Here is a 12,150-nt window from a genome sequence, read left to right as displayed (position 1 = left end):
TAGAAAGACAACATACCAGTATACAAAAAGAAATTAACGCAGACAAAGGAATCATGTCCTCAGGAGGTAGCTACATTTAGGGGTTGGGGAGGATTTAAGAGCTTCGAAATGAGTGGTAGGCACTGTTCATTTAATCGCAAGCTGTAGAATGAGATACAGCCATCGAAGAGTTAAAGTGGTGTTCTCACGGTGTAACAGCTAGGTTTCTCCAGCAAGCTTAGTGCGCATCCATCTTTCCTTTGAGTGAAAAGGGAAACAGCATAGTGACCCTAAAGGAAACTGAGTGGATTGGCTGTGGTGGAAGTAGTGGATGTTTATATCGACTAGCGGAGGAACCGGGCATCGTGTTCCGTGGGTGCCTTTGCCAGCTTTTACGGCCCTTCTCGGCCCCCGTAGCGGACCGGAGCTCAGCCGCTGGGCGGCAGGCCCTCCCTAGCCATGGCGGGCGAGCTGGAGAGCTGCAAGTCCCTGAGCGGGCTGCTGAGCGGCCTGGCACAGAACACTTTTCACGGACACTCGGGTATCACTGAGGAGCTGCTGCACAGCCAACTCTACCCGGAAGTGCCACTGGAGGAATTCCGCCCCTTCCTGGCGAAGATGAGGGGAATTCTCAAGGTAGAGTTGTTCCGCCGAGTAACCCTGCCCTCCACGCAGCCTCAGACCCGCCCCCAGCCTGGGGTGCTGCTGGGTAGCTGGTCTTTAGCTTCTCCGCCCTTCTCCAGAGCCATGGAGCTAGCTCTGTTGCGCCCTTTGTTTTAGAGACACATACCGGTGAAAACCTTGACTTTTTACCCCCTCAAGACTTCTCTGTGTCTGTAGTATAGATAAGTTTCGAGTTTTCTTCGTCCCGGACTTTGATGGGTTGCACCGAGACCGCAATGGTGCACGGCTTTAATCTCAGCGCTGGGGAGGCAGAGGCGGGCAGAGAGCTTTGTGAGTTCAAGAACAGCCTGTTGTACTTAGCGAGTTCCACGACAACCAGGCAAGCCAGGGCAATGTGGTGTTATCCTTGTTTAAAGAGAGCGAGGGCATGCTTGCCAGCTTACCTGGGTTGTGGAAGTTGGGAAGCGTTAGAATGAGGTCGTTGGTGAGATAAAGGATTGATTAACTGGAGTAAACACCATTAAAGCAGTCGACTCTGTGGTTAAGAGGATATTTGCCAAAGGGAATGAGGTATACATCAGACTGTCTCATGAAAACTATTCGAGGGAAACAGAAGAGGTGAAATTAACTAGAGATTTGTCTTTATTTTACATGTATGGGTGTGGTGCCTGCATGTGCACTGGTGGTTGGAACCGTTATAGGCCACCACGAGGGTGCTGGAAACCCAGATCCTCTGCAAGAGTTTTATTACTTGCTCTTAACCTCTAAGCCATCTCTCTAGTCCCCTCAACCCCACCCGGGTTTTGAGATAGTATCTTTTGTAGCCCAGACTGGCCTTGAACTGTGTGTTCCTTCTTCCACTTCCCAAATGCTAGAATTACAAACATTTACCACCACCCCCTGCTGTACGTACATGCGCGCACACACACACACACACACACACACACACACACACACACACACACACCCCTAGACCAGCCAGGAACTCCAGAGATCTGGTTGTATTTGCTCTGCTAGTGCTTCCTTTCCATGGGTGCTGGAGAATCAGACCAGGCCCTAATTGAGCTATCTGCCCAGCTGGTTCCTGTGATTTTTTTTTTTTTTTTTTGGTAAGATGTTATAATTAAAGTGTATTCAAGGCATTATGTATCATTTATGTAATTACTATACAATGTATTGTTTTCATAAAGTCTTTATTTTTATTTTATGTGCATTGACATTTTGCCTGCATGTGTATCTTTGTGAAGGTGTTGGAACTTGTGATGCTGGAGTTGCCATGGGAAATGCTGGGAATTGAACCTGGGTCCTCTGAAAGAGCAGCCAGTGCACTTAACTGCTGAGCCATCTCTCCAGCTCCTTCACAAAATCTTTAAAGTACGATGTGAATCTTACATTTAAAATATTTTAATTGCAACTAGCCACGTTTCAAGTGGTTAAAGTGGTCACATGTGGCTAGTGACCACTCTGCTAATTCTGATTTAGACCTATGTGCAGCTTACTTCAGTCTGTCACTCGAATCTAGATCTAGCACCTTGTGGTCTTCACAGGCACCAGCTACTCATGCAGTGCACATATATGTGCAGGCAGAACCGTCATACACATAAAAGTCAATACCTCTTTGAAAGATGAAGTGGATGGACTAGGGCGGGGACTCACTGGGTAAAATGCCTGAGTTGGACCCTATCCCCCAGGCATGTTTGTAACCAACCCAGCTCTTGTGAGGTGGAGAAAGGCAGATGCCCAGACTTCACTGACCAGGCGGCCAGCCTAGCCAATCAGTGAGCGCTGGGCTCCGTGAGGCCTTGGGCTAGAATTTAAAAATAGGGTGGTGGGTCAGGGAGATAGCTTAGCAGGTGAAGGCACTTGCTGTCCGCCTGACAATCTACGTGAAGCTCCTGGAAACCACATGGTTGAAGGTAAATGGATTGTGGGAACTTACGCCCTGTCCTACACAGTCACGTTTGTTCATAAAGAAAAAGCTTGGAGAGTGATAAAGCAGGATCCCCGAAATCAGCTTCTCGCCTCCACACACACATTTACACACAAATGGGAGTGACACTGGGGAAGATACTTGACGTTGACCTCTTTCACCCAAATGCACACAGATGGGAAGGCAAATTTTAAGATGTCTATTTTTTTGTTTTTCGAGACAGTGTTTCACTGTGTAGTTTAAGCTACCTAAATAGCCTAAAACCACACTATTTAAAGTTCCTGTTAAATTTTAACATGCTACCAAAAATCCTTACGCTTTTATTTTATTACATTTATTTTATCTCTTTTTTCAAGACAGGTCTTTATACAGTCCTGGAGCTAACTCTGTAGACCAGGCTGGCCTTGAACTTGAGATCCACTTGCTTGTGGCTCTCAGTGCTGGGATCAAAGGCAAGCACCACTACCTAATTTTTCTTACAGTATTTGAATATAAGAAAAATAAATGCAATTACTTTACAGAAATTGACTCATGCAATGGGAGGAGTAATGTCTGAGTCACTTGTGGTCAAGTAGTGTCAGAGAGGTACAGGCCTGATGTGCCAACACCCTGGAGGGAAAGACAGGGGATCTTGAAGGTCAGCTTAGGTCTACACAGCTCAACAAGCCAGAGGCTGGGGATGTACGGTGCTTGCCTAGCATGTTCAGTCACTGCTCTAGCTTTGAGCCAGCATCATCAAAATACAGTTTGACGGCTGGAGAGATGGCTCAGTGGTTGAGAGCACTGACTGCTCTTCCAGAGGTCCTGAGTTCAATTCCCAGCAACCACATGGTGGCTCACAACCACCTGTAATGGGATCTGATGCCCTCTTCTGATGTGTCTGAAGACAGTTACAGTGTACTTATGTATAATAAATAAATAAATCTTAAAAAAAATACAATTTGAAAAGTCCTGTATGCTTGTAGACATTCTGAGCAATTTTATCATATCCAATCATATCTGATTGGATGCCTGCTATTTTATCAAATCTTATTCTTCAAGTAATCGTTCAAGGTTTCCTAGGGAATCTGGTGTCTGGTTTGCTGTTTACTTGGCCTACGAGGATAAGGGACTGCAGGCCAGGAAGAACTGCACACTGCAGGCAGTTATCTTAGGGCCTAATGTTGGTGCTGCTGCTCACCTTTAGGGGATTCTTTGTTTCACTATGAGATAAAACTTTCCAAGTAATACAGAGAAGAGATCACTTGTAAGCTGTCTCTTGTATTTTCATTTTAAATACATTGCTCAGTGAGATCCAGGACATCTGAGTTTTCCGAGTGAGTCTGGGATAGAAGGCTTGAATGACTCTTTTAGCACCTACAATAGGCAATGCTTCTAAAGTTGTCTGTGTGACAGCACAGGTATCGCATAGTGATTGCTTTAAAGTACCACAAGAGAAAGACTCGATTAGTTGAGAGCTGGAATGTCTGTTTTAAGTCATTGTTCACCTCAGAAGTAAAAGTTACTTTTTATCGTATGGATTTTTGTGTGCCTGTGCACGTGAATGCTGGTTCCTGTGGAGGCGAGAGGTGGTGGGCTCCCTGGAACTGGAGCTACAAGTAGTTAGTTGTAAGTTGTCCGATGTGGGTGGCGAGGGTCAGAATTCAGGTCCTCTGAAAGAACAATGCATGCTCTCAACCACTGAAGTATCCCTTGAACCCCACATGTCTCTAATTCTTATAAAATCATGAAGATGCTTTTAGGTGGAGAATGCCTACTATTTAAGTTTTTATTACACATACTTATTTATTGTGTGCATAGGTCAGAGGATTCTCTCTGAACCCTTCTCTCACCGTATGGAATTGCTTTTGTTTCTAAGACAGGATCTCATTATATAGTCTTGGTTGGCTTGGAACTCAGTATGTAGACCATGCTGGTCTAGAACTCACAGGATCCACTGCATCTGCCTCCTGAATGCTGGGATTAATGGTCTGCAATACCAGGTGGTTTTGGGGAGTCAAGTCCGGATGGTCAGGCTTGGCGGCAGTGTCCTTTCTTGCCGAGCCATCTCCCCAGCCCATCCATCTTTAGTAAAAGGGAACATAGATAGATATATGATGTAAGGGTGTTATAGTATTTATAGCAGAAGAAAGAAACTGGACAGAAAGGCATTCTTTCTGCCAATCTTTTTTTTTTTTTCTGTAAACTAGAAGCTAATAATTTTGTTTTCACAGTTCATGATACAAATGAAACAACTTAAAAGAAAACCCCACTTCTCCTAACCAAAGCTATTCCCTATGCTAGATATAGGGAGAAGCCTTGCTTGTCATTATAAAATATACAGCAGAGTGCAGAACTGATGACCTGCCCTCACCTGTCTGTCTGTGTCATGCCATGTGTCACTAGGTGAGTACCACCTTATCACTGGAGGCCTGGACTTGACCAAGGGCATGTGGTCTCCCATGAGTGGCCTTATTGTAGGAGCAGGTCCCCAGGAGGAGCCACGACTGGCATCATGGCAGGTTCCCCCATGCTATGCTAGCATCATACCAGAGTGAGGACCATCCAGGGGGCTGGGGCCAGGTAGGATCTTGGCCCCTTAAGGAGGAGGAACAGAGAATGCAGCAGGAGTGTCTTCCTTGTTGAAATGAAGCTGTTGTTTGTCAGTCAGGCTCTGGCCTGCCGAATCCATTTCTGGAAGCAGTCTTTCCCATTCCTGTTTTCCACCACTGCAGTGTCTGACCGACTGAGTCATGGGTAAGATGTGTGTCACAGCAGTCACAAGACAACCACCTCTACCCTGCCAGATTCCAGCCCCCACTCCTCCCCCCACCCCCACCCCGTTTCTTACAGGGTCTCATTGTGTAGACCAGGCTGCCCTGAACTTAGAGAAATATGCTTGTTTCTGCCTGCTGAGTGCTGAGGTTAAAGGCGTTCATTCCCCTCACCACCTCCCCCACCACACACCCCCACCACCTCCCCCACCACGCACCCCCCCACCTCTGGCAGGCATCTTGAAGATGCTTTGGCACTTTTGAACAAAGAGATTATTTTAGACGGTGATAAGGGGCAGCTTTATGTGGTATTCAGTGTAAATGGCAAATGTTGGGTAGTATAAATGTAGAGCATGGTCGAGGGATAAAGAGGGCTGGGGAGACAGTAAAAGTGATCGTGCTTAAGTGCAAAGCCCCGAGTTTGAATCCCTAAAACCCACATGAAAACTGGATGTCCAGGGTCTGGAAAGGTGGTCGGTAGCTCAGAGCACGTGTTCTTGCACAGGGTCTGGGTTTGGGTCACAGTCACCTGTGCTGTCAGTTCCCAGAAGTACAGCAAGCAGACCGCCCTCTTCTGGCTTCCCCGGCACCAGGCACATGCAGGGAGCACATGCAGATAAAATACTCACACACATAAAGCTTTTTACAAAAGATGTATTTATTTTATGTGTATGAGTACTCTTAATACACACCAGAAGACGGCATCAGATCCCATTACAGATGGTTGTGAGCCACCATGTGGTTGCTGGGAATTGAACTCAGAACCTCTGGAAGAGCAGCCAGTGCTGTTAACCACTGAGCCATCTCTTCAGCCCCATAAAATAAATTAAAAAAAAACAAAAAATTGATCATATAGTGTGTCTGCAGTTTGTACACACTTCTGTGAGGAGATGGGAGGTGGAAATAGGAAAATTCTAGAAGTTTAGGGCCAGCTAGCCTGGCATATACAGTGGAAAGACAAACCCCATCTCAAATTCAGTAGAAGGTAAGGACAAACACCAGAGGTTGTTCTGACTTCTGTATGTACACTGGCACAGACAAGCTCCTACAGTCACAGTGTGAATGTGTGAATGTGTGCATGCATACACATTCACACACACACACACACACACACACACACACACACGGAATGGTGAACCATCCAACTTGATCACAGTGAGAGGGACATAGTAAGGAATGCGTGTGAGCCTTTATTCCTCTAGCACTCCTGCTTTGACACAGGCTACACACTTACACGTGGGCGGTAGTAGACTGTGTTGTCACCTAGAAAATCATGTTCTGCATAGAAATGGAAAAGGGAGATACAAAGGCCAGAGGACGAACGTGAGGGGACGATGTGGACCTCCTAGAGGATACAGTGGGTCTTTCCATTAACAGGCTCCTGGTTTTGATATCTCGAGGAGCACACCCAGGATCTAGTGCTCACTGGGTAAGGTCGCAGTGCTGAGCTAAGCCCAAGCCCAAGCCCAGGTGTACCGGTTTTCTGATCGCCAACTACCTGGCAATTTGTTGTGCAGGGCGTTTCAGGTTCCTAACTTTCACATTGTTTCCAAATGCTATGTCTTTCTGACATTTGTACTGAATGCTCTCTTCTATGGACAGCGGAGTCCTTCACTTTCCTTGTTTGGGACATCGGCACTCTATTGCCTGTTAAACTGTTCATGGATACGTGAAGCAGCCCATTCATTGACTAACACTAGTACACCATGGTGTGCATGTGGACGTCAGGATTATGGAGTCAGCTCTCTCCTTCTCCCGTGTAGGCTCGGGGACCAAACCCACGTCCTCAGACTTGGCACATGCATCTTTATCCAGTGGACTGTTCTGCTGCCCCACTCCAGTTTTGATTTCTGGGTAGTGCCCAAGGAGTTGTAAAATTCATAAAGTAGTCACAGTACGTGTAGCTAGTGCTCTTAAGCACTGAGCCGTCTCTCCAGCCTCTATTTACTGGTTTTTGAAATGGATTATCACTATGTGCTGGGGACTCACTATGAGATCAAACTGGCCACAGATTTAGAGATCCCCCCAAGGTATGCCCCACCAGTCACAGCATACTGTCTACTTCTTATATAATTCTTTGAGCTCACATTTGTAATTTGCTTTGAAGAATTAATACTACCTGAATTTTGGTACTGTACTTACTAGCTTGTTCATTTGTAAAAAAGGCCAACGTTATTATTTTCCTACCCTTAATACTTCTTTCCAGCATGTGATAGGCACTCAGTAAAGATTTGTAAAACATTTGAATAAATGGGCAGTGCTTAAATGTGCCAGTTGCATTGAAAAGGTTGGGCACAGTGGCATATGCCTGTGTCCCAGCTGTTGGGAATCTCAGACAGGAGTTTAGAGCTAGCTTGGGCGATGTGAGGGAGAACAGAAATGTAACCTGCAGTGAGAGGCGGGCATCTGGCTGCAGGGCTGGGCTGGCCCAGTGCTCCCATTCCATTCCTCACTGTATTCATTCCCATCCTTACTGGTTTTATTGTTTGCTATTCCTGGGTCTTTAACTGCGCCCAGGAATGCTGGCAAGTGCTCTGCAGCCCAGCGACATTCCTCCCTGTCCGTGATTGGATAAAGCTTTGTCACAACATGGGAGCACGGTCATCATCTGCTTCCTATCTTTAGCAGTTGTTGGCAATATAGTTACAGAGGCTGTGACAGATAGTATTTGATGTTAAGAGCCTAAAGTATTTCAAATCTAAACATTTACATAGAGATATCTCTTACCTTAAACATTTATTCTTAAATTTACAATATTGGTATTTGGAAATAATATGTGTAAATTACTTTAAATTGGTTGCTTGGTAGAGAACCTAAAATTTTCACTAACTTGTTCTCAAGATTTATGAGATCTAGGATTTAAAATATGAGCTGGAAAGATGGCTCAGAGGTTACCATACTTGTGTACACATGTTCACAGATGCAGACACACACACACACACATACACACACACAAACATGAGGTAACAAAGTTACCATTGGATTTGGGAGGTGGTACATTTCTGTGACCCCAGCAGCTGATAAGCCAGCCAGGGCTACACAGTTGAGAGCCTGTCTATAAAAAGAGAGGAAACTGCTGTTTCTGTAATCCTATATGTTCTTTTTTGTAGAACAGAGATATGTATTTGGGAATTTTGTCCAACTCAAGCAATATAAAAACGATGTTAATAAATATATTAATGATAAAGCATCACAATGTAAACTTATCACAGGAAAACATGGGAAGCCAGCTTAAACTGTGGAAAACAACACCAATAACATGATACTAAGCATTGTAACAGCACTGTAAGCATTTTAACAGACAAAGAGTAATACCTGGTTCTGTCTCTGTTAAAGCCACAAGCGTTTGTACCTTGGGAATTAGACTGAGTTACCATGCCTTTCCTTTGTAATCAGTTTCCTTTGGATATCTTGGGGGAATCAGAATACTGCGTTACGTTTTTATTCTGTAAGGAAGTTTTGTATCCCGGGTCCAAGTGGTGTCGCCTCAGCCGGGCTCAGGTTCTGTGGCTCTGGCTTTGCGGACCTGGACTGCTGCCCTCTTCTCTTCCTCTTCTTGAGCTGTGCCGCTCATGACTCTTCGTGGCCTGTTTGTGAGATTTCTTCCACCTGTGAGGACTCTTCCTCTCCGACTCCCTGCTTCTCTTGGAGGAGTGGTATGAGCCAGAGTGGTGGCTTCTTGACTTGCTGTAGCTTTCCTCTCGGTGATCCTTCCTGTCCCCCCGGTCTGAGTTTTTACCAGAGGAGCCAGTGCTCGCCGGAGGCAGGTAGATGTCCCTGTTCGCGTCTCTGAACTCGTTGTTGGGGTTTCTGAACACATGGAGGAAGTTGCAGTGCTTTCCTTTCGGACACTTTTGCATTTCGAACAAACCGCAAATCGCAACCTTCCACCGGGTCACTGGACAGAATTCACACTGCAGCTGTCGTCCTGCGTACCATCTTCCATTAAAGAGAGAGAGGGCTGCTTGGCATTCCTCTTCCGACTGGTACTGAACATACACATTGCCCCGCAAATGAGGTTCCAGATTGCAGCTTACTTTGAACTGAATCACCTTTCCCACGTTCTTGAACTCGGGCAGCACGTCGTGGTAGAAATCCAAAAACTGCTGGTAGGTCTCCTCCTCACTGTACTCCAGGTTTGCGTCAGAGTCGTAGTCATCCCTTCTGCACTGCTCCATTCCAAACGTCGTAAACATACTCTTCACAAGAAGTGTGGGACTTGACGTGGGAAAGTCATGCTTCCGTGAACACCTGTTACCAAATCTGCAGGCTCCCGTCTTATTGTAGAAGGGACAACTGGGTCGATATTTCTCCAGCCTTAAATCTTTGGGTGGTTCTGGGTTCTGCCAAGTGCCTTCATTTTCAGCCTGGTCCAGCATTTTCTGCACCGCTTCCTCTCTCTCTTTCTTCTCCTGTAGCTTCTGCTCCTCCTCCTCTCTCTGTTTTTTCTGTTGTTCTTCCCATTCAGCCTTTATTTGTCTCTCCTGTTCTTCCTTCTGTTTTCTAGCAGCCTCCTCCTTTTTCTTCTTTATTCTGAATTCTTCTTGTGCCTTCTCCTCCCTCAGCAGCCACTCTTCATGTAATTTTTGCCTCTCTATCTCCAGTAATCTCTCTGCAAGTTCTTCATTGGCAGAAACATCCTCCTCCTCCACCTCTGGTGGGGCTTCCAGAGCTCTCAAGCGAGCCATTTTCTGCCGACGTTTCTTGCGTTTCTCCTTCTTCATTGCAGCCTTGTATTGTTTTCTGCTGAGTTTCTCAGGAAACGCGGTCTGCTGTGATGCCATTTTACCTCTGAGCGCGGGGCCCCTTCCTGGATCTCGCGATAACCTCTCTTTCCGATGCTGTATTGAAAGTGTCGCCCACTGCTAAGTTGTTCTGCTGTTTAATGTTCGTTACGTTCCTGAACAGTGACTACTGGACGGCACCATCCAGCCCAGCTGACTTTCCTTTTTACCAGCCCAGAGAATTGAACCAGCTGAGTCACGGGTGTGTTTGCGCAGTGCAGCAACCAGTACTTGCATGTGCGCATGCGCAGTCAAAGTCCAGTGTTTGCGTTGGAATGTGGGCTGCGCTAGCTGCCTACGCAGTTGCCCGGTTATCCGCAGTACGTAAGGCTGGCCTGCGCAGTTGCCCGGTTATCCACAATATGTAAGGCCAGCCTGCGCAATTGCCCCGTTATCCGCGGCACGTAAGGCTGACCTGCGCAGTTGCCTGGTTATCCACAATATGTAAGGCTGGCCTGCGCAGTTGCCTGGTTATCCGCAGTACGTAAGGCTGGCCTGCGCAGTTGCCTGGTTATCCGCAGTACGTAAGGCTGACCTGCGCAGTTGCCTGGTTATCCGCAGTACGTAAGGCTGACCTGCGCAGTTGCCTGGTTATCCGCAGTACGTAAGGCCGACCTGCGCAGTTGCCTGGTTATCCACAATATGTAAGGCCGGCCTGCGCAGTTGCCCGGTTATCCACAAAATGTAAGGCCAGCCTGCGCAGTTGCCCGGTTATCCACAATATGTAAGGCCGGCCTGCGCAGTTGCCCCGTTATCCGCAGTACGTAAGGCTGACCTGCGCAGTTGCCCCGTTATCCACAATATGTAAGGCCGGCCTGCGCAGTTGCCCGGTTATCCACAATATGTAAGGCCGGCCTGCGCAGTTGCCCGGTTATCCACAATATGTAAGGCTGGCCTGCGCAGTTGCCCGGTTATCCACAATATGTAAGGCTGGCCTGCGCAGTTGCCCGGTTATCCGCAGTACAGCCTGCCTGCGCAGTTGCCCGGTTATCCACAATATGTAAGGCTGGCCTGCGCAGTTGCCCGGTTATCCACAATATGTAAGGCCAGCCTGCGCAGTTGCCCGGTTATCCACAATATGTAAGGCCAGCCTGCGCAGTTGCCCCGTTATCCATAATATGTAAGGCTGACCTGCGCAGTTGCCCGGTTATCCGCAGTACAGCCTGCCTGCGCAGTTGCCCGGTTATCCACAATATGTAAGGCCGGCCTGCGCAGTTGCCCGGTTATCCGCAGTACGGCCTGCCTGCGCAGTTGCCCGGTTATCCACAATATGTAAGGCTGACCTGCGCAGTTGCCCGGTTATCCGCGGCACGTAAGGCTGACCTGCGCAGTTGCCTGGTTATCTGCTTTACAGCCTGCCTGCGCAGTTACCCGTTTATCCAGTTATCCGTGGTGCGGCCAGCTGCGCAGTTACCTGGTTATCCACGGTACAGCCTGCTTGCGCAGTTACCCGGTTATCCAGTTATCCGTGATGCGGTCAGCCTGCGCTATTACCCGGTTATCCAGTTATCTGTGGTGCGGCCAGCCTGCGCAGTTACCCGATTATCCAGTTATCCGCTGTATGGCCTGTCTGCGCAGTTACCCGGTCATCCGGTTATCTGCGATACAACCCGCCGGCTCAGTTACCCAGATATCCAGTCATCCGCAGTATGGCCAGCCTGTGTAGTTACCCGATTATCGGTGGCACAATAGGCCTGCGTAGTTACTGGGTTGGTTATCCATGGTACTGCCAGCCTGCAGTTACCAGATTATACGCTTTACGGCCAGCCTCCGTGGCACGGCCAGCTTGCGCAGTTACCTGGTTATCCGTAGCACGGCCAGCCTACGAAGTTACCGGGTTATCCATGGTACAGCTGGCCGGTGCAGTTACCGGTGGTTATCCGCAGTATGGTCCGCCTGCGCTGTTATCCAGGTATCTGCAGTTATCCGCAGTAAGGCTGGTCTGCGCAGTTACCCCGTTATCTGCAGTTACGTCTTTACTCTGGGAATGGCGGGCCTGCGCAGTACATCTCTTACTGCTTTTTTTTTGTCTCCGCCCCCTGCAGGGGAGCGTTCCTCCTGTGGGAATGCACGGCCTGAG

At 47.7% G+C, this 12,150-nt stretch overlaps 1 protein-coding gene and 1 pseudogene across 4 annotated transcripts in view; one reads left to right on the top strand and one right to left on the bottom strand.

The window, feature by feature from the left end:
- Positions 1–187: 187 nt before the first annotated feature.
- The window catches only part of Commd1 (copper metabolism domain containing 1), a 104,072-nt gene continuing 92,109 nt past the window's right edge, over positions 188–12,150 (top strand). The window contains exon 1 of one of the 3 annotated variants that reach the window (XM_063272985.1): positions 188–615. In XM_063272985.1, coding sequence (XP_063129055.1) covers positions 439–615 — 177 coding nt within the window. In that variant the 5' untranslated portion in view covers positions 188–438. The remainder of the gene's footprint in view (positions 616–12,150) is intronic. The other 2 variants (XM_039091767.2, NM_001115022.1) reach the window with 2 other exon arrangements.
- On the bottom strand, positions 5,927–12,065 carry Zrsr2-ps1 (zinc finger (CCCH type), RNA binding motif and serine/arginine rich 2, pseudogene 1; annotated as a pseudogene). The gene is made up of 2 exons (XR_010057752.1): positions 11,354–12,065; positions 5,927–10,405 (listed from the first exon to the last, which is right to left on the bottom strand). The product of XR_010057752.1 is annotated as a zinc finger (CCCH type), RNA binding motif and serine/arginine rich 2, pseudogene 1 (transcript).

This window comes from Rattus norvegicus, chromosome 14, assembly GCF_036323735.1.
Source record: "Rattus norvegicus strain BN/NHsdMcwi chromosome 14, GRCr8, whole genome shotgun sequence".
Taxonomy (NCBI): Eukaryota; Metazoa; Chordata; class Mammalia; order Rodentia; family Muridae; genus Rattus; species Rattus norvegicus.
The sequence above is the reverse complement of the archived record's forward strand: the minus strand, read 5'-3'. Positions and strand labels throughout refer to the sequence as shown.